This window comes from Scyliorhinus canicula, chromosome 8 (genome assembly GCF_902713615.1).
Source record: "Scyliorhinus canicula chromosome 8, sScyCan1.1, whole genome shotgun sequence".
NCBI lineage: Eukaryota > Metazoa > Chordata > Chondrichthyes > Carcharhiniformes > Scyliorhinidae > Scyliorhinus > Scyliorhinus canicula.
The window spans coordinates 69,377,962-69,400,982 of record NC_052153.1 but is presented as its reverse complement, the minus strand read 5'-3'; the positions used below and the strand labels follow the sequence as shown (position 1 = coordinate 69,400,982).

Genomic DNA, 23,021 nt, shown 5'->3' with positions numbered 1-23,021 from the left:
TGTGCGGCAACCCCAGGCCACCGGGAAACCCTCAGGCTGCCGGCAAAACGGAGAATCCCAATGGGGGAGAATTCAGCCCAATAAATACGTTTAGATTAAGTCTGGATATTCCTTTGATGTTTGAACCAGGATGATTCAATTTCACCATGAAAAGGACGTTCCATTGAGTATTAACAGCAGAGCCAGGCAAAAGCAATGCAGTAAAATTTGTTGTTTATTGCAACAGTGGTTCTTTAAATCCCCATTCTATGCCATTCCACCCCTCCCATGCCATCCTTCCCATGCCAAACCCATCAAGCTCCATTCACCACTCTCATAACATTCATCCCTGATTCCACCCCTCCAATCCTTGTCCTCTCTTCAATGCCTTCCAGGTGGTTACACCCCCTGCACCCCCCACCCCCCCCCCACCCAAATCATTCTTACTGTTCTGTCCACCTCTCTCCCATAATGTACCCATCCATCCCATGATGTCCCACCCTCCCATGCCATTCCCTCTCTCCCAATCTATCATTCTCTTCCCCCTTATGTCTTCCCCGTCCCATCCCTCGCTCCCACCTCCCAAAAGCTATTTCCCTTCCACACCCTCCACTTCATAATGGGGAGTTAATGATGGAAGACCACAGCACAGTAATGGAGGCTGGGGAGCACAACAATAGCTAGTACCCAGGAACCAAGATCACGGAGCGGCGCACACTGGTGTCCGGTAACTGTGGCGCACATGCCAGGCTCCACCCGCCTAATCAAACTTCTGATCAAACAGAAAATGTGGAAAGACAACTTTTGAATTAACTACGGTGAACTCTAATTATTTATAGAATCATATTCCAGTTCACATTTAAACATCTCAGGCTCTTTAGAATCAGTTGCCATTTGGTTTTGATGCTGCAGTCAGATAATTGTGCATTGATGACATTATTTTTGGATTTTCAGAGCTAGTAGATGGTGATTGACCTGTTTACGTGGCCAAATATTGGGTGTCCCTGATGCCACTGAAAGGCTGGCAGTACTTGCTTTTATAAAATATATATTTAGGAGACCCAATTCTTATTTTCCTCAATTCAGGAGCAATTTAGGATGGCCAATTGACCTACCCTGCACATCTTTGGGTTGTGGAGGTGAGACCCACCCAGACATGGGGAGAATGTGCAAACTCCACATGGACAGTGACCCAGGACTGGGATCGAACCTGGGTCCTCAGTGCTGTGATGTAGCAATGCTAACCACTGTGCTACGGGGCCACCCAACTTGCAGTACTTCCTAATGTACAGGTACACTCAAACTGCAGGAGGAGGAGGAGGAAAACATTTCACAATACAGAAATGGCTGCAACAAGCTCAGAGAGAGAGAGCACAAAAAGGTTTTCTGAAGCTATTCTGGAAGCCCACACCACATAAACCCGCTCTTCTCCCACATATACAATGTGACATGGGAATATGCAGAATTATGAGCAAGTGGCAGGCGTGGTGACATGCAAATTAGTATGAGTGCATTACACGCTTGGCTGAGTGGGTTGGGGGGGGGGAGGGGGGTAATAGTCGGGGTGCTCTTTTGGGGGACGGTGCAGACTTGATGGGCCAAATGGCCTCCTTCTGGACTGTACGAATTCTATGGTTCTACATGACTTCTTCATCAGTGCTCAGCTGTTACTCTCGTTATTCCTCCTGGGGCTCTTGTCATCAGGCAGGCATCATGCCTGCAAGCTGGAATGCAGAAGCAGAAAGATGAGAAAAGGAGGATAAAGTGGGAAGCAAGAGGTCCATAGTCACATCATCTGAAGCTTGTCCATCATGCCAGATAGCAGGATATGGGTGTTTAGAAGTGGCATAGGGCAGGACGATTGTCATTGTCCTTAGCGATGTCAAATGTTAGGGCAGCTGGCCCCTGAATGCAGAGAGTCCTACTTTTGGAGAAGTTAGGTGATGCAGGTGTCTTGGTCCACCATCAGCGCAGTTCTGCTCCCTGCTATTCTTTGTCATGTTGTACTGTTAAGAGCAGGAAGAATATTGTCGACTTGCACTGTGTTTGAGTGATGTGACTGCCATAGTTCAAGGGATGTAGAAACAGTTAGAGGCAGGTACGTGGTTGGCAGTATTGACACATGCATGAGGTGGAGTATTTGGATGATTGGTGTGACTCCAGAGCTCTAGGGAGTGCTGTCGGGTGAACATTGGGGATGTTGTGCATGAAATAGCAAGAGACGTTCATGGCGTGGCGAGTAGAATCAATCATGTGAAGACCACTCAAGTCTTCAGGTCCAGAATCTGTGATGTGTCCTCCTGGCTACCTGCTCCAACACCCCTTTGAAGATGGCTTTCAAGGGTCTCCTGGTCCCCCACAGAATGATGATGTCTCTCTTCCGCCCACAGGCACCCGTAATTCCTCCAGTATCCGCCAGTTTTGATCCTCCTGATTGCCTGTATGTTCACTTTGCAAGAATTCCCATTGCAGCAGGTTCTCTAGACTCAGCTTGCATCCTTTTAGGAAGGAGCCAGCTGCCTGCATCACGTGGTGTGCAAAGGGCGATCGAACCACACACATCGGCAGTCAGCTAGCACCCCACCCTACACCAATACCGACTACCATGGCCAAGTGGCCTGCACACACTGGCCACTAGCTGCAGACGCCCTGTGCATTAGTTGTCCACCTCGGAGGAGGTGACACAACCGCCGGGAGCTGGAGAGGACCTGCAGCCCCTCACTGCTGTGGAGCAGAGGGTGATGGATCTGGTTGGTGGGGTGGGAGTTCAGTCAGTCGCAGAGGGAGTTCGGCATGGGACAATGAAGTGAGCCCCAAATCGTTGCAATGTTCCTATGACACGTGAGCCACCCCGCCACCCACACCAAGCCGACCTGTGATTTCACCATGTGTCTTGTCTTGTGTTTTTGTCACTTTCCAACAAGCCAAGACCGGCTGGTGTCCCTCACCCCCAGGCGCAACGCTGCAACACCCTGGAGCACATGTCCGGGGATGACACTGTCCTCTTGTCACTGTTGTCGCCAACACCCTCCACCATCCCAAAGACACTAACCTCGGTTGGGCACTTTAGTGAAGTAGCTCCTGGGGCACTATCTGGTGTGCACAACACACATGCAGTGGTTCATCAGGTGGTGGTAGGAACCCCCGTGGAAGGACAGTTGGAGGGCGACCCAACTCCAGGGACTAGCTGCCATCCAGACAGCTTGGGCAGTCCCATCAATGTTGGAGAAGCAGTCACAGAGCAGGGGAAGCATGAGGGGGTGTCACCAACCATCCTGTACCTGCAGGTGCAGTTGGTGGTGTCCAACCATCTGCAAGAGCAGGGGGCTTTGCCAATAATTTGTGCCACCCAAGCAACACCGAAGGGTGGCGACCGTGGTGGAAGCCTTGGGTGCAATGGTCACAACCATGAGTCAGGACGTCCAAGGCCTAGGAAACAGTGTGAGGGCGGTGGCTAACACGCAGGACAGGGCAGTCATGCCACAGATAGCTATCTACCAGGCCACATGGGCATTGCTGCGTCGCTCCAGAGTAGGATCCAGTCACAACTGGCTGACCTTAGCAGCTCAGAGAGGGACCTGGCTCGGTGACTGAGTGATTTGGCACAGTCTCAGAGGGAAATGGCGCAGTCTCTGTGCTTCATGGCATTCCATGGCCAAGTCAAGAACAGGCCTACCGGAATGGTAGCACCAGGTGACGATGGAGATCCTGGAGCTCACCCTGGCTGCATCCCCATCCCAACGTGTAGCCCGGGGCCATCAGCACCCCGAGGGAAGAGGAGATGAGGGGCCGGTGACTCCTGCAGGGGAGATGCCAGATCACAGCAGCGCCTCAGAATCCCCCCGACCTGTCTCTGGCGCATCCAATGGGCAGCGGGCAGGAACACCAGCTATGACACCTGGTAAATTGCCAGTCCCACCCAAGCCCAGTTGCCAAAGGGGACCCAGGTCACAGGGCGGGAAACGCAGCCGGCCACTCCACTCCTGATGTACAGGCCTGAGGACCCACCTAGACAGAGCATTCGGGTAGGTAGGGTTAGAAAGGTAGGCACCAGTTTAGTTGGCACGGGTGCAGCGCATAGGATAGCATTTTGGTCTAGGGCACAGCTATTGTACATAGCACAGTCACCAATAAACATATGCGTATTGAAGTTCCGAACTGACTCGGCCCTCCATCTGAAGTGTGAGAGGGAGGGGCTGGGCAGGGTGCAGGGGGTGTGTGGGAGGTACAGGTGTTGGGAAACAGCACAGGCCAAGACTCCAGGTCAGTCGGGGATACCCCCAGAGGCCGCCCTCAAAACGGTAGGGACCTGGGCCAGAGATGTGGGGCCGCCATTTGTTATGACCTACCCAATGATTGACCCACCACCGCTCACCACCCCCAGGACCACCAACCCCTCCGTCCCCTGTGGACCCCATTGCCCCCCCCCTCCCCCCCTCCCCCTCCTCCCCCCCTCCCCTCCCTCCCTCCTCCCCTCCTCCCCCCCTCCCTCCCTCCCTCCCTCCCCCCTCCCCTCCCCCCCGCCCCTCCCTCCCCCCTCCCCCTCCCCCCCCTCCCTCCCCCCTCCCCCTCCCCCTCTCTTCCCCCCCCCCCCCTCCCTCCCCCCCCTCCCTCCCCTCGGGATCATATAGGCAGACAGTGAAATGTGACACCAGGCGGGAGTCAGATTCTGTCAAACGATACAGAATATCAAAGCTCACCATGGAGCGTGTCGTCACCATCACCCCCCCCCCCATGGATAAATTCAAAACGAGAACCAAAAAGGTAATAATCTCTGGATCACTACCTGAGCCACGAGCTAATTGGCATAGGGTAAATAAAATTAAAGAGGTAAGTGCATGGCTCAAAGATTGGTGTGGGCGAAATGGGTTTGAATTCATGAAACATTAACATCACGGTAGCATTGTGGATAGCACAATTGCTTCACAGCTCCAGGGTCCCAAGTTCGATTTCGACTTGGGTCACTGTCTGTGTGGAGTCTGCACCTCCTCCCCGTGTGTGCGTGGGTTTCTCCGGGTACTCCGGTTTCCTCCCACAGTCCAAAGATGTGAAGGTTGGGTGGATTGGCCATGAAAAATTGCCCTTAGTGTCCAAAATTCTATGATTAACCTAGGACAAAAGTTCGGCATAACATCGTGGGCCGAAGGGCCTGTTCTGTGCTGTATTTCTCTATCTATCTATCTCTATCTATGAGGACTGGGGGATAGGGTCCTGTTATGATTGGATGGTCTTCATCTGAATCATGCTGGGACCCAAGTCCTGGCAGAGCAAAAAAAGGGGACAAATATGAGAACGGAGGTGGTCAACGCAGGACTGAGAGTGTTGTACCTAAATGCTCGCAGTTTACGGAACAAGGTAAATGAGTTTTTTTCACGCACTGAAATTGGCCGGTACAATATTGTGGGCATCACAGAAACTGCAAGGGGATCAGGGCTGGGATCTAAATATCCAAGGATATGTGTCTTATCGAAAGGACAAGCAGATGGGCAGAGAGGGCGGGGTTGACTTTTTTTATAAGGAATTAACTTAAATCGATAGCAAGAATCATAGAATCATAGAATTTACAGTGCAGAAGGAGGCCACTTGGCCCATCGAGTCTGCACCGGCTCTTGGAAAGAGCACCCTACCCAAGCCCACACCACCACCCTATCCCCATAACTCAGTAACCCCACCCAACACTAAGGGCAATTTTGACACTGAGGGCAATTTAGCATGGCCAATCCACCTAACCTGCAGATCTTTGGACTGTGGGAGGAAACCGGAGCACCTGGAGGAAAACCACACACACACACGGAGAACGCGCAGACTCTGCACAGACAGATATAGGATCTCTGTCGGTAGAGTTGAAGAATCGCAAAGGAAAAAAGACCCTGATGGGAATTATGTACAGGCACATTAGCAGTAATCAGGATGTGGGACAGAAAACAAGTCAGGAGATAGAAATCCTCACCGAGCAGCTCCTGCTCGTGGCAGTCACATTGCATCAACAAAGGGTTACCCCTAAGCCACGGTCCAACTCTTGGTTTCCCCCCACTACTCCCCACCGGCCCTGGCCGATGCCCCCCACCCCAGCCAGCAGAACAACTGTCAGCCCACTGCTGTGCCATTGGACACTTTTCCCACCTCCTCTCTCTCCCTGAGCAGCCATGGCGCACAGTCCCCATTTTTAATTACCACAAGTGAACCACGCTGGCATCATTTATGCCTGGCAGAGGCGGAGCATCGTAGGAGGCCAAAGACTACAGGGTCGAGCCCATTAATGATATGTTAATAAGTGCTGCTGTACATTTTGCATGCCCACGCCGGCACAGAACATGGAACGCATTTATGCTGCCATTGAGGAGCCAGAGCATGTCACTCCATTGGGCGTCCGGCATCAACCTCGATTTTCGTTTGACACCCGAATCTCCACCCGAGATCCATGCAGACACGGGGAGGACGTGCAAACTCCACACAGACAGTGACCCAAGCCGGGAATCGAACCTGGGACCCTGGAGTTGTGAAGCAATAGTGCTACCCACTGTGCTACCGTGCCGCCCATGGAGTGTGCACAACAAACGGAATTAGAGAGAACCCTGCTGCCCCTACTCCCTTGGCCCACCTCAGTAAAAAAATGATTTCAGCAGGTTCGAGCCGGATTACAGGTGTGCTCAGAATTAGTATTCATATAACCCCACCGCCGCCGCCACACCCGATCCTACCATGTTAAGATTTCACCTGTGCAACTTATTCTACATCAACAAAAAACTAACTAAATGCCATCAGAGATCAGAAATAAAATCAACCTGTATACGATAAACAGAAAAGAGTGCGCGTGCAAAGGCCTCTTGCAACCTTGAACAATAGTCATAAGTCAAGGACGTCTAACATCAATATTAGCTAACACAGAGGTACACATCTTGAACCTGTTCTGGAAAATAAGAGCAGACATGCATGGACAAGTAGTGTAGGAGACATACTAAGATATCAGCAGGTTTAAATTATGGGACAGCTGCTGTGCATTTTTTTTTACAGCTCACATTTCAAGCCGCTATACAGTATGTATGGTCTTAAACAATATGACACTTCATTTCTTACACTCCACAATTAATTGATATCACTCCTACCGGTGTTTCGTGAAGCAGGACAAGTTTTGTCACTCGTAGGTTCATTTGTATGCCAAGGCTTTTGTGCTGGAACAGATTGAAAACCTGGAAAACAAACGTTTGTACCAAAAAAAGTGCTTGAAGCAGATGTACAGATATCTAGAAACATTAATCACTGTGACAGCTGAAATGGACACTGCAACTAAAATTTGACAAAAAAGAATGTTGATGAAAATATCCCAGTAGCAGGATATTAGTTAAGAAAATGAAGGTGCCAATATTTTCAAATTATGTGGGCATATTAGCTTCACACTTTCACATTAGCTCATGTACCAGGTGTCGTGTTAGGTACACTGGTATAACACTGGCTGCAACAGGATGCAGCTTAGATCAAAAAGATACTCCAGACCTTGAAATTAGTTCAATCAGGTTTATTGAACTAATAGCACAGTTAGCACAGTTCTCTGTGAGTACGACTCTCTGCTAACTTAAGTGTGGTTACTCAGTCTGACTGAACCAGACTAGCTCTTAGCCACGTGGTGGAGGTGTGAGATTGTAACAACACCCTTGAATGACTCTCGAGATGTTCATTAGTGGAAAGAGGCGGAGTTTGAGTGCCTCGTGTCTTTTATAGTCAGATCCCACCCCTGAGTGTCCTGCCTGCTTATTGGTCATGTCCTGTTCTCTGTGTCCATTAGCTGCTTGTCTGTGCCTGTCTGTATATCATTATGTGTGTGTCTGCATATCATGACACCAGGTACCTAGTTTATATCCACCCCTGTGTTTTTTTAAAAGCTATTATTCATTCATACAATGTGGCTTCACTGGCAAGGCCAGCATTTATTGCTGATCCATCATTTTCCTGGAGAAGGTAGCAATTAGCTACCTTCTTGAACTGCTGCAGTTTTATGGTGTAGGTACATCCACAGTGCTGAAGGGAGCTCCATGAAATTGACCCAGTTAGGATGAAGGAATGACAATATATTTGCAGGTCAGAATAGTATGCGACTTGGAGGGTAACATGCAAGTAGGAGTGTACCCATGTACCTGCTACCTGCTGCCCTTGTCCTTCCAGGCAATAGAGGTTGTGGGTTTGGAAGGTGCTGTCAAAGGAGCCTCGGCATGTTGCTGCAGTACATGTAGATGGTACACAGTGCAGTGACACTACTTTAGGGGTGGAGCGAGTGAATGTTTAAAGTGTTGGATGAGTTGCCTATCAAGATGGTTGCACCGTCCTGCTCTGAGTGTTGCTGGAGCTGCACTCACCCAGGCAAGTGCAGAGTATTCCATCACACTCTGAACTTGCATCCTGGAGATAACAGAAAGGTTCTGGGAAATCAGGAGGTGAGTCAGATACATTTAACTCATTTAGCAACTCAAATCAGTTTAATGCGTTCCTGATGAAGGTGTGCACTCAAAACATTAACTTATTTTTCTCTATCAAGTACAGATGGTTCTGCTGGACATTTTCTATTCTACTTTGGAAAGACCACAAAATGTCGCAGAAAATGCCAATCCGGAGTGGGTTTCAGCACATAAACCCACCCCCAAAGCATGGGGCATGTGGGCAAGCTCTCTTCATAAAGGGGAGCAAGGAACATGGGCAAACCTTTTAAATTTCTGAGCTCTCAGCTAAGTCCAAGGTTTAATTCCAGATGGAAATCACTTGTGGCAGATAGCCAGAGCACTTCCTCTCAGTTGTCGTACCAGCCAGTCACTGTTACACAAAGTCAGTGATGAGGCTCTGGGAGGAAGGTCACCTCCCCAAATAAAATCCCTCTGAGTTGGGATATAGTCTCTGTCATGGACAGAGTTGTCAATTCAAACATGGCCCATGAGAAACTAGGGACAAAGCTGGGACAGAGTAAGGCTGTGTCTGATTATTGCAAACCCTTAATCATGAGTTCGTAATTTTTCTACAATTTCTTCTTACCATATTCATAACCGTTAGTATGAATCTCCTGACAGCATCAGCTCCATGATAGTTGACCATTGCTGTATCAGCAACAACAAGAGTCTCCACATTGTAGTCATGAGATAACTTATACGTGTATCTCCTTCCTCTTCCTCTGTCCATTTGTTTTCTATTTTTGGATTTTCTTTTATCTATAAAAATAAAATTGAAAAATAACTCATCACCGCCAACAACAAATAAAATTATTCAGTATTGAATTAGAAACAGTTCAGGCACTGATGAACATTACAGAGTCAGCATGTAGCAAGAGGCTGATGGCACATCTGCCTCCCAGCAAAGCATTCATTTTGTTGCTGGCAGCTGAAAGACTACTCTAGCATGAGTCAAGCTGATAACAAACTGATGTTAGGAACCACAGTGAATGTGTTTGTGAGCTGGACATTTTCTTGTCCTTGCTGAGGTAAATATCAATGATTCCTTTGGGGAAGCTGAAAATAAAGTTGCCAGTGCAAAAAAGGAACGTACATTTTGCTACACACAGAAAAAAGAAACAACTTGTACTTATAAGGAGCCTGTCATGGCTTCAGTGCAGCCAAAATGTTTTGTGGCCAACAAAGGGTTTTAGCAGGGTAATCACTGCCAACACAGCAGTCGATGTACACGCAGCAAGCCCCCAAAGACAAAATGACTTCATGATCTGTTTTAATGGTATTGTTTTGGGGATAAATATATCCCAGGATGCGAGAAAGAACTTTCCTTCAAAATAGTGATGGGATCTTTTGCGTTCACCTGAGAAGGAAGATGCCACTTCAGTTTAATGTCTCACACAACAGAGAAGCACTCTTTCAATTCTGTACTGGAGTTTCAGCCCAGATTTTATACTCAAGTCTATGGAGTGAAACTGGAAGACACGACCTTCAAAGTCAGAAGCAATAGTGCAGCAAGTGAGGCCCGATTGACACAAACAAAAGGCAATACAGTCAAAAAGGGATGTTGGAGAAAGACTTACAATGTGTTATAATTATTGCCACCTTTAAGTCTTGGGACTATTAGATGCAAGCAACCTTTGGTGAGACAGCAGCGGAAACTTTATGTTACACCACATCAGTCACAAACTATGAGGGATCAATTCAATGGTTGTTTTAGTTTGCCCCACCACTTCTATTGCCTAGTGAATCAAAAACCAGACGTCATCACAGCAGATTGAATCAAGTTTACAGCAGGAGATTTATATTTTTGTTACACATCTGGTGACTAACAGACATTTATAAAATCCAGGAGTCTCCATCACACAGCTAGCCAGCCAGAAACTTAACAACCAGGCTGTAAATTGCAACTCCAGCATTTAAAGTGCACTTTCACACATCAGCAAGCATTCCCTAAATCAAATTTTATTTCAAAGGAAACCATAGCCTAACCATCAAGCCTCTCTGTTCCAGGTAATCAGAATGCAACTAGCTCACCTGTAGGCACAAAGTAATTAATTTCTGCAGTCAAATTTCTCAGGGAAAAGTTAAAGAAGTTCAAACTGTGTACAGTGTCATTATAAAGCATACAGGTCTCCAAGTACTCTAGCCGATGGAGCTTTTGATGTTTATGGGCTTGGCTTTACCACAGAATAATTAAAATCCAGAGAAAAGGGTCTTTGATCACCTTCACTTTCTCAAACTTAGCACTATAATTATGAAAGCTGGAAATCAGTGTTTGTTGGGGCCAGGGTTCTGAGGAGGAGGAGGAGGAGGAGGAGGATGTACTTTTTTCCCAGTTTATTGAGTTCTCTTTCTGGGTTCTACTTTTTTTTAAATTAATGCTGTTAAAATTCATAGATCCTCTGAGGTAAACCCTACACCTTTTGTCTTTTCCAACCTCTCCACTTTTATGTGAGCCAAACAAATTGCCATTTCCGAAAAACAAGTTTGAAAAATGTCTGAAGGACCTACAAAGAGATTATTATGCAGAACGGGGATGGTTTGGAATTGCACTGAATATCTTTTAAGCAAAAGGATATTATGTCTTTACTTAAAATACTTCCTTTCATATGGTAAAGCAATTTTTGAATGTCGGAGGTCATTATCTAATTTAGGTTGATAATAGACATTAATATGGTAATAATTGCTATAATCACTCCAAAATTATATTATTATGCACTGATAAATGTCTTTCAAATAACCACTCAGACGTAGATTAATCTCATGATTTGGGTTCATGACAAAGGTTCCCAGTTCAGATCTTCTACCATTGTTTGCTGGTTTCTCTGTTGGCAAGAACTGGTAAACAGAACATAATCCACTGTAAATAAATTCACAGTCATTTTACTTATAATTAATCTTCACATTGAAGCAGTTAGTTCTGGTTGTCATATAATTGTGAATTTGCACAATAATGGCACAGCATTTCAAAACAAGATAAAAATAACTAAATCAAAGTTCATTTTCTTGGCCAGTGCTGTTTAAGGCACCATATCAAAATGAGTCATTATGTGTATACGTAAACCAAAGACACAAATGCAAATAAAATTATGCTGAAACTAATATCTATTGTGCTGGTGAAAGGTTATTAATATAAAGCAATGCAGAGGTTAGAAAATGGCAGGCCTATCTCCCAATTCAGATTTCCATCACTTCACACCTCCCATCACAAATGTTTCAATAACCTTTGATACACTAACGTATTTGGTATGGTTAATAAATTACTTGCACATTCCACTTGCTTTACATGGCTTCAAATGCGAGGAAGCATTAGGAATTGAATTGGGTCCGGAGTTTTGTCTTTAGCAACTTCCACACACAGAATCATTGAATGGTTACAGCACTGAACAAAGCCATTTGGCCAGTTGTATCCATGTCGGCCCTCTGCAGGTGCAATTCAGCAAGTCCCACTATCCTGCCCTTTCCCCATAACCCCACAATTCTTTCTTAATAATGCTTATCCAATTCCAGACACCAATTGTGTCTGCCTCCAACACATTCCAGGCCCAATTACTTGTTGCATAAAAAAAACTTTGACCTGATATTACCGTTATTTTTTTGCCAATCACCTTAAATCAATGTCCTCTGTCTATCGATTCTTCCGCCAAAGTGAACCATTTCTTTCTACCTATCCAGTCTAGACCCTGCATGATGTTGACCACCTCTGCAGGTCCAGTGTCCTTCATCCAAAACCTTCAGCGCGGATTGCTTTGCAAAGATCAGACAATTTTGGTTTTCAGAAACTGCATATAAGATTAGGCTTACTTACATAACAATGGTCAAAGCCAAAGCCACCTATAGTATAAAATAAATAAAGTGGCTAGAAAAGTAAGATGTACCAATGAAGAATAAATATACGGGGCTGGATTCTCTGCTCCCCGACGCCGAAATTGCGTTCGGCGACGGGGAGGAGAATCCTTTTTGGTGTCGAAATCGGGAGCGGTGCCGGTTTTTCAATTCTCCGCCCACTGAAAAAAATCAGCGTACTCAAGGAGTACGTACCGCTGAGCATCCATAGCCTCAGGCCATTGCCTGGAGGCCTGCCCCACAATGCTCCGTTGCCGAGCGGCCGAATTCCCGACGGCATGGCTTACGTCTGCTCACACCGTCCGGGATCCTCGCGTGGCAGCTGCGGACTCAGTCCGGGTCTGCCACAGTCGGGGGAGGGCCGATCAGTGGGCAGGGGGGGCTTAATTCGGGGCTAGGGCCAATGTGTGCGGGCAGTCTGGGGCGTGAAAGTGGCCGATGCGGGCCACAATTTTGGCAGTCCAGGTCCACGGGCTGATTCCGCCATGGAGCCCGGCGGGGCCCCTGCAGGTCGCCGCCGTGAGCATGCGCGGCCTCTGAACCAGAGGTGCTGGGGGCCTTATCGGCAGCTGGAGCTGCGAGCTCTACACCGGCTCCCTGCTGGCCCCAGCAAAATGGGGAATCAGTGGCCTCTTTACGCCAGTTTTCCTGGTGTAAAAGACCACAGTATTCCCGACGGCGTGGTGACTTAGTCTCCAAAACGGAGAATCTAGCCCAGGGTGTCCAGAATAAATTCCAGTCAGTGGCGCCATCTGCAATTCTGCTTATAGAAGAGGGTTTGCAAGATAAATAACTGCACTCAAACAACTAGACTTCCCTCACTAAAAGTCATGTGCGGTCGGTGAAATTCATGTCAGCTCGAGGAATAGACTTCCTGCGCTAATGGTTGGTTACGATCGGTGGGATTAGCGTTGGCTCGGGTCATGTCAGCTTGAAACAGAGACTTCCCATGCTAAAGGTTCAAAACGAGTGTGATTTTTGGTTGCGCTCGGTTTTCAAATTTATGGATAAAGGATACTCGACCAGTATAAAATTTTCTCTCAAACTTTTCTTCTCAAAGGAAAACAAGCCCAGTTCTCGAAGCTATCTACAGAACTGAAGTTACTCATCTCTGGAATCACTTTTGTCATCTTTTCTGTGTCGTCTTGAAAGTCTTCATATCCGTCCTTAAATCCAGTATCCAAAATTGCTTCACTTGAGGCCGAACTCATGTTTTGTAAAGGTTCATCCCAACATCCGTTTCTTTGTAGTTGAGGCCACTACTTAGAAAGCCCAGGATACATGCATCTGCTTTTTAAACCACTTTATCAACCTGACCTGCCCAGGCACCTTCAACCATTTGTCCACATGTACCCTTAATAAACCTGGCTACCTGCAGCATGCAGGCACATAACCCTGCAAGCGGAAAAGTGCTCAGAGGACAGGATGGAAGCAGAGAACCTGCAGACAGGCTCTTGGTGCCATTTTCAGCAGTCACTTGCCTCTGTTCCCAACCTTAGCAGGGCTTAACTATCAGGCTCATCATCTCTGTAAGTTTTCTCACCACCAAGCTTAAACTCACTGGTCATCAATTGCTGGGTTTATCCTGGCACCCTTTTCTGAACAATGATGTAATAATTTGCACTTCTGGCACTATTCCCATATTTATTGAGAAATTGGAAGATTATGATCAAAAGTTCTTCAATTTCCACCCTTACTTCCCTCAGCATCCTTGGACACATGCCATTGGTCATGGTGATTTATCACCATTAAGTACGTCCACTTAATCAATTTTTAGCCCATCCAGTGTCTCAACTGCTTCCTCTAAAATTATTTCCCTTAATACTAAATTTGGCAACATCTACTTCCTTGGTAAAGACAGATACAAAGTATCATTTAATACCTCAGCCATGCCCTCGGCCTCCATGTTCATTTTCCTGGTCCCTAATCAGGTCCACTTCCTCCTCTTTCTACCTTTTGACTTTTTATATGCTTGTAGAAGATTCTGCACAGTTGTTGTTACAACACCCTGGGATAGCGTGAGGCCAATTCCCGCAGTCGCAACACAAGTAAAATTTGGTGTTATTTTAATATACCCGAGGTCCATTGCTGAGCCCAATACATTTCAGTTGCCAGGCTTGTAATTTTAATACATGTAATTTTTTATTATGTGCAGTATCATAATTAAACTGGCAAAAAAAATGTAACTATCTAATAACCCTTTTCCAACCTCCCCACTAATTTTTAACTACCCCCACTGTCTACACACACACACACACACAGACAAACACCACAGAGGGGAAAAGGGTGATTGAGAGGTAAAGAAAATATTAGTAAAAGTAAAAGGATACAGGATCTTTCATGTACGAGGGTAGCTTCTAGTTTCTGGAGTTCAAGCTTTCATTTTGCTACTTCATCTTTCTACGTTTGCGATGGTTTTCTCTGGCAAGGTTGTCTACTTTCTCGATAGATTAAGGGTTATTTCAAATTTACAGCAAAAATGTGCCAGGCATTCACTGGTTTTAGAATAATAAAGTAGTTATTTACTTCAGCAGCAAGAGTGAAAGAAATAGAGACTGTCCTTTCACTTCTAAGGTTGAAGGAACTGTACCAATCTGTCTCAGAAAGCATCATGCAGGAACCAATCAGTGACTGTTGTCAGGCAGAATACTGCCCCTGCCAGCCTACTGGTTGCTTCTTAATCACACCAACAGCTACTGGACCTGACAATAAATCACACTACAATTTAACTTTATACAATGGAACTGGGATATAATCTCCACTTATCCCATTCACTAGCACCTTAGCTTTCATTAAACTTTCCAGAGGTAAAACCAAATCCCTTTCCAGTACGTTTACGTAGCACCTGTGTCCCTTAAAATAGTTCTGACAGGCAGGTTGTTTCAGCTTGAGTCCTCTGCTCAAAGGTGCATTCCGAACATGGGTCCACAGACCAAAAATAATAAAAGAAAATGGGAACTGAGGAAATAAACAGGAAAATCTCTATTATATGGTAAAGACTAAAAATTATCCCTTGTTCATTATCAATCTGAGTAATGTGCTGAATTTAGTGAACTTACTAACAGATATGACACATGTGAACTCTGGCTGACTTCCTTCTACACTCTCTCTGAGAGATTCTTTAAAAAGAAGTTGGTATTCCTGAAACAGGCAGCAGTGAAGAGTAAATTACATAAATCCATGTGGTCCAAAGACAGTTGGATAGATTACTTATTCATATATAAACTTACAACAAATAAACGCGCAAGGTCATCAGAAAACATGAAGCACTCGAAGAGCATTTGATCTTTCATGTCTGCTTCATCAGACCACAATCTAAATATGCTGAAGTGTATATAAAATAAGAGAATAGAGCAATCACAGGTGATTTTCCAAAAGTCACAGCCCCACATTTGGTTAACTTGCATTCTTTTAAATATCCCTCATTGGTCTATGGTTGGATAGAAAATTGTGAACTACATGAAAATATTTGCTACATCATGATCTCTTCTATGTCTATCAATGAGCAAAGATTTTGTGGATAATTTTAAACTAACCCGCCTAGTGGGAAACTACCAGGCTCAGAGCAGTCTCCCAGTAAACCCCCCCTCCCTCCAACCCCCCCCCCCCCACCCCCCCCCCCACCCCCCAACCCCTCCCCCCCTCCCAACCCGGCCCAGTTTAACTTCCCATTGAATTTATTAGCAAATAAAACCAAACAATGTGTAAAACAGGCAGCAAAGCAATCCTGTTTCTCACTGGTCAGGTCAGGTTAAATTGACCTCCTTCTTTCTTTCAGTTCTCAAAGGCTTCAGCATTTTTCTTGTAAATCTAGCCAACAATTGCCAGTTTTTCCTTTAATGGTTCCACCCTGACTGCCTCTTCCCTTATTAATGTTTTTTGGCCTCACTGTTCCCAATGACCATAAATGAAACTCGCCCATGATCTTCATCAATAAAGCTTCCTCTGAGAATTTTATGGATGAAATTCAACTTTGGCAGAGGTACAGAACAGATAATAATAAAGTGGTGGCTAGCTACACTCAGCCCTATTTTTTACTCCATGAAAACCAATGGGAAAAAAACTCAGGCAAGATATATCTGCAATCGTACTTCTACATCCTATTGAAGTTGCATTGTAGCCCTCAAGTTTCTTATTATAGGCTGATCTTCATTTATTCTTAGCAATTCTCTAAAACATCCATCCAAAATCACTTCACATGCATTCCTCGAAATCTGATCAACAGCTTCTCTTGTGCATTTAGCTTTCAATCCCCACTATTCAACCTTGGTCATTTTAATTGATGATGTTTCCTTGGTCTAACCAACTCAGAAATATCTAGTTCTAAGGACTCCTTGAGGGTCTGGTTTAGCACACGGCTAAATCGCTGGCTTTGAAAGCAGACCAAGGCAGGCCAGCAGCACGGTTCAATTCCCGTACCAGCCTCCCGAACAGGCGGCGGAATGTGGTGACTAGGGGCTTTTCACAGTAACTTCATTTGAAGCCTACTTGTGACAATAAGAAATTTTCATTTCATTTTTCTGTCTACAGTTATATGTACAAATTTCAATCCCATTTCTTTAGACATTTACCAGGTAGCTAATTGAAACAGTGGGTGCGATTCTCTCAAAACATTTCCACGTGTGTTCTCCAGCGGGAAATAAGGCGCAATTCCTGCCAGGTGGATCAACGCGATCCAGAGTAGAATTCACCCACACTTGGAAATGTTTTTGGAGCTGGGGAGACTCGTGCTGTGGGACGCACAGAACCTGGCATGGCCAGATCCTTGGAAATCAGGATACCATATTTAAAGGATTCTCCGATTTCAGAATAGCCCTACAGTCCATCCCCAAATCAAGGCAAGGTTGGCACTGCCAGGGTGCCAGGGGACAGCACTCAGACAGGTCACCTAGCCTTTCTAGGAAGGATTTCAGAACAAATTAGCAGCCTCTTCATTTAAAAACTGAAGTTAGAAACAACACCTGCTCAAAAGTGGAAGCACTTCGGAGTTGATGGACCATGAAGAGCTATAAAAACAAAGAACGCCAAGCCTTCCTTTGATATAGCCTGGACCTGTCAATCAAAAGGCTTGTTAAAGATGATGGACTGTAAAATTGAATGTGAAGAATTCAGTTTATACCTTTTGGTCTTCTCAGCAAACCCGCAGCTTTAAAAAATGAAAGGGGAATGAAATTGAAAGCGAAGAAAAGCACTTCAAAGGTTTCCAACACATCAAAGGGAAGACTTCAACCTTCATTGGACAGGTCCTTGAACATAACATTCTGGGAGAAACATGTGAGGTTTGAGGGCTACAGAGGGAAGACGTTTATCTTCATCTGACAGATCATTAAACTCACCCTCAGCATGTCAATTTCAAAGGTATTCAAGGCTAAAGAAAGAAAGACATTGCACATGGCCCCCATCACAGACAGGATAGTCAATCTGAGCCTCTCCAACCTAGCCCAAGCCCTCCTGATCCCCACTTCCCCTGAAGGACCCACCTCAGCACCCGTGAGGTAGGGGTAGAGAGGGTGCTCATTCCTTGGCTACCCCTCTGTGTCCCTGGCATCTGGTCTCCACTTTTAGGGACCAGTACTGAATCACATCTGTGGGACCTCCAGCACGAGGGGGGTGGGCGGGCAGGAATATCCCAGGAGGGCACAGAATTGCACTTCAATCTCGCTAACCTGATTGAAATGGATGCCAATGAGGTCTGATCAGGTTCCAGCCGTTTCTGGGAGGAAATGTTATCTCTCCACGGGGAGCAGGCCGGGAGACTCACTATAGAGTTTGGGCGAGATTCCGATTTTGAGCCCCACACCCGATTCAATGAGAATCATGACAATGACTCACGGCTCATGAAAATCCTGCCCAGTATTAATTACGTAGAATTACATAGGAGTTACAGCAGTGAATCTAGTTACTCAGCCCAACTGGTCTATGTTAGTGTTTGTGTGTCTGACAAGCCTCCTCCTATCCTACTACATCTAATTACTTTTGATAAAATCACATTCTGAAGTATGGATGATGCTACAAAAATGCAACTGATATTTTGAGATCCTAGCTTAATTTAGATCAGGCCAAACATCATTTCAAGTATGTTAATTTCAAGTGTACCTGGTCTGAGCGTCTTTACCACAGTCACTTATGGGACTGAACGAAGTGCAAACAGCCTTTGCTCCCATTAGTTCCAATCTAAAATACAAATTGGATTCCCTGTGTGCTCAGCAGTTGTCCTTCAAAATATAATTGGCTGCATTGCTGTGGGTTAATGGGGCAGTTGGGCCACTCATAATATTTTGAGGCCATTACCTGTCATTGTTCTATTTATTCTGCGAAATACCTTGGGTGGGATTTTACGGCCCATCCTGCTGGCAGAAGCTTCCCGTCTCGCCCAAGGCCACTCAAAATGCCGTATACATTGGCGGAAGATTCTGTTGCCATCCGCAGTGGGTGGGTGGTGGGGGGGGGGGGGGGGGGGGATTCTTCCCCTAGTCTTGGTTGTGGTTCACTAATGTATATGGATAATGAAAAATGTATAATGTATCTGTCCTATGCCCATGGTCAGATTAAATACCATGCTGACAACAACAGCTTCACCATAGCTTAAAGATCTGATCGTGTTTCCCTTTAACAATCCCACCCATTCAGGAAGGGTTTCATAGAATTTACAGTGCAGAAGGAGGCCATTCGGCCCATCGAGTCTGCACCAGCTCTTGGAAAGAGCACCCTACCCAAGATCAACACCTCCACCCTATCCCCATAACCCAGTAACCCCACCCAACACTAAGGGCAATTTTGGACACTCAGGGCAATTTATCATGGCCAATCCACCTAACCTGCACATCTTTGTGACTGTGGGAGGAAACCGGAGCACCCGGAGGAAACCCACGCACACACGGGGAGGATGTGCAGACTCCGCACAGACAGTGACCCAAGCCGGAATCGAACCTGGGACCCTGGAGCTGTGAAGCATTTGTGCTATTTCACTCACATTAAAGTGGCATTTTAGTCAACATTTACTTAGCATTTTCAAAATCAGGGATTTCTCATTTAACACACAAATTCGGGGAAATTTCCTCTCACTTAATCTTTGGAATTCACACCTCAGGGTGCAGGGGTGGGCGTGGGTGATCATTGAATATATTCACGGCTGAGTTAGGCAGACTTTTGGTCGACGAGTGAATCAAGGGTTATGGGTGACTGATCAAGACGTCTTTGGTTAATGAAGAGATTGGACTTGTTATAAGGTTTAGCGAGATTCCGGTTTTGAGCAGGTCGTTAGACAGGTTTATACAGGTCAGTAGAAATGTATCAGGAGAGAGTCAAAATTCTTCATGACAGAAAAGATGAAAATAACAAATAGAGACATTTGTCGGCAGATAGAGAGATAGAGGCTGGGATTTTGTGCCCCAGTTTCGGCAGGTGAAAATGGAGGTGAGGATGGAGAATCAAACGGGAGTCTCCAAATGACCTTTAAATGCCGGGATTTCCCATTGAGAACATTCCCACTTGTGGTCAATGTATTCACCCAAGTATGAACTGTCTGTATAGTGTTGTGACCTATGACCTGGAAATTATAATACGGTCTACTTCCAGGTACTGTACTGGAAACTCGGTGGGCTCTGCCTCTGGCTCCGCCCTCCCCGGGGCGATATATAGACCGGCCACCTGTGGTTGCCACTCATTTGTACAGCAGACACTGGCAGGCTAGTTCCTGGATAATAACGCCTTATATTCACTCATTCTCACAGTCTCGCAGTGAATTGAAGGTATAACAATTATTATCCAGCAACAGCACCATGGAAGCCGCTCTAAAGCCAGATAAACTCGAAATCAACGCGCGAGCGACAGAGGCCAAGGAGATCTTCTCACACGGGCTTCGCTGTTGAGGCTTACCTCGACTCCTCCGCAATGACTCCCTCTGAAACCCTCAAGCTGCGACTCCTCCACGCTTGGGTGAGCCATCGAATCTCCGTGATGATAGAGAAGCTGCCACGTACGAGGCGGCGGTTGCGACCCTCAAGGCGCATTTCGTGAAGCCCGTAAATGAGGTGATCGCGTAACACCTTCTCACTACTTGCCGTCAATGTGCCGGGGAATCACTGGACGAGTACCTGGGGAACCTAAACCTGCTTGCAAGGAACTGCAACTATTGGGATGTGATGGCAGGGGAGCACTTGAAGCTACAGATCCGGGACACCTACATGGCTGGGGTCCGATCTAACTATATCAGGCAGTGCCTGCTGGAAAATGGGACCTGCAGGACACGGTACAACTAGCCACCTCATTATGAGGTGGCCTACCAGAGCCTCAGTGCGTTCCCCGTGGACCCGCCGAGCCCCTCGTGGACATCATCATCGCAGCCCCCATCAGACCTGACTACGTCACAGGCCTGTGCCACGCAGCTGTCCGTCCAGACCGGGGAACCGCAGTGCTACTTGTGCGGTCAAGGTCAACACCGCCGGCAGCGTTTCCCAGCCCGCACAGCGACTTGCAGCAACTGTGGCAAAAAGGGAAACTTCGCCAGAGTCTGTTTGGCCGACCTAAAGCCCAGAAGTCGAAAACTCACCAGGCCCGACCCATGGACTCGCAGGCCCGCAGAACAGCAGACCACGCAATGTGGCTACGTTCCTGCCGGGAACGCCCTCTTCAGACGCATCATCAGCCTCGTGCGACTTGTGGGGGTTGCCACCTTGGCCACCCGCTCCAACACCGACCAACACGTGCAACTAGTGGGGGCCATCTTGGCTGCCAGCTCCGGCACCGGCCGACATGTGCGATCGATGGGGGCGGCCATCTTGGTCGCCATCTTCGACCCAGCCCAAGATGTGCGACTCATGGGGGCCGCCATTTTGTGACCTTGATACCGCCGACCACCCAGGCTACCCGCAGCTTGGCACAGTCACCCTCGGCCAGTCACAGCCAAAGCACCTGAAAAATTCTATGATGGTCGTCCGGGTAATGGGCACGAGATCCCCTGGCTTTTCGACTTTAGGAGCACAGAGAGCTTCGTTCACCCTGACACGGTAAGGCGCTGCTCCCTTCACATCTACCGCACATCCCAAATAATCTCCCTTGCCTCCGGGTCCCAAACGGTTCAGATCTGGGGGTACTGTATCGCTAACCTCGCGCTGCAGGGTGCCGAGTATGCCCATTTTAAGCTGTACGTCCTCCCCCACCTCTGCGCCCCCTACTGCTTGGATTAGACTTCCAATGCAGTCACCGAAGCCTGACCCTACAGTTCAGCGGACCCTTACCCCCCCTCATGGTATGCAGCCTCGCGACCCTCAAGATCCCCCCTCTTCGCTCTTTGCGAACCTCACTCCCGACTGTAAGCCTGTCGCCACCAGGAGCAGGCGGCACTGTTCCCAAGACATGATTTTTATCAAGTCGGAGGTCCAGCGACTGTTGAGGGAAGGGATCATCAAGGCCAGCAACAGCCCCTGCAGAGCGTAAGTGCTGGTCGTCCAGACCTGGGAAAAGAATCGGATCATTGTGGACTACAGCCAGACCATTAACCGGTTCACGCAACTGGATGCGTACCCCCTCCCCCACATAGCGGAGTTGATCAACCAGATCGCACAATACCGGGTGTTCTCAACGGTCGATCTGAAGTCGGCCTACCACCAGCTCCTGATCCGCCCGGAAGAGCGCCACTACACTGCCTTCGAAGCAGCTGGCCGACTCTTCCGCTTCCTCGGGGTCCCCTTCGGAGTCACTAAAGGGGTCTCGGTTTTTCAGAGAACGATGGACCGAATGGTGGACCAGATCGGGTTACAGGCTACATAGCCGTGCTTGGACAATGGTTACCATCTGTGCCCATGATCAGCAGGACCATGACACCAACCTTCAGAGGTTCCTCCAGGCAGCCCACTCCCTCAACCTCACAGATAACAAAGAGAAGTGCGTTTTCCGCACTACCCGACTAGCCATCTTCGGCTACGTCATGGAGAACGGAGAATGGAGTCCTAGGGCCCGACCCCGGCCGTATGCGCCCCCTCCCCACAGCCTCAAGGCCCTCAAACGATGCCTGGGGCTACTCTACTATGCCCAGTGGATCCCCAACTATGCAGACGAAGCCCGCCCACTTATTAAAACCACCATATTTCCCCTGACGGCTGAGGCCCGCTCGGCCTTCAGCTGCATCAAGGCCGACATCACTAAGGCTGCAATGCACGCGGTGGATGGGTCCGTCCCCTTCCAGGTAGAGAGCGATGCGCCAGACATCGCACTGGCCGCCACACTCAACCAGGTGGTTGAAATCAGGTGGCTTCCGAAATCCGAAACTCCTCGGTCGAGAAGGAAGCACAAGCCATAGTGGAAGCCATGAGGCACTGGAGGCACTACCTAGCCGGTAGGAGGTTCACCCTCATCACCGACCAGCGGTCGGTAGCCTTTATGTTTGACAACGCACAATGGGGCAAAATTAAAAATGACAAAACCTTGAAGCAGAGGATCGAACTCTCCACCTACAATTACAATATCAAGTATCGTCCTGGGAAGCTCAACGAGCCCCCAGGTGCCCTGTCCCGCAGCACATGCGCCAGCGCGCAAGATGACCGACTTCGGGCTATCCACGATGATCTCTGTCACCCGGGGGTCACCCGGCGTACCGACTTTATTAAGGCCTGCAATATGCCCTACTCCACCGAGGAGGTCAAGGCCATAACCAGGGACTGCCAAGTCTGCGTGAGTGCAAACCGCACTTCTACCGGCCAGACAAGGCCCACCTGGTAAAGACCTCCCGGCCCTTTGAGCGCCTCAGTATTCAGTTCAAAGGGCCCC

At 47.4% G+C, this 23,021-nt stretch overlaps 1 protein-coding gene across 1 annotated transcript in view; it reads right to left on the bottom strand.

Moving 5' to 3' along the window:
* The window catches only part of LOC119970309 (A disintegrin and metalloproteinase with thrombospondin motifs 19-like), a 650,870-nt gene that overhangs the window by 593,364 nt on the left and 34,485 nt on the right, over nucleotides 1-23,021 (bottom strand). Inside the window, exons 4-5 of the mRNA XM_038804712.1 lie at nucleotides 8,998-9,170; nucleotides 7,086-7,169 (exon numbers count right to left, since the gene is read on the bottom strand). Coding sequence (XP_038660640.1) covers nucleotides 7,086-7,169; nucleotides 8,998-9,170 — 257 coding nt within the window. The remainder of the gene's footprint in view (nucleotides 1-7,085; nucleotides 7,170-8,997; nucleotides 9,171-23,021) is intronic.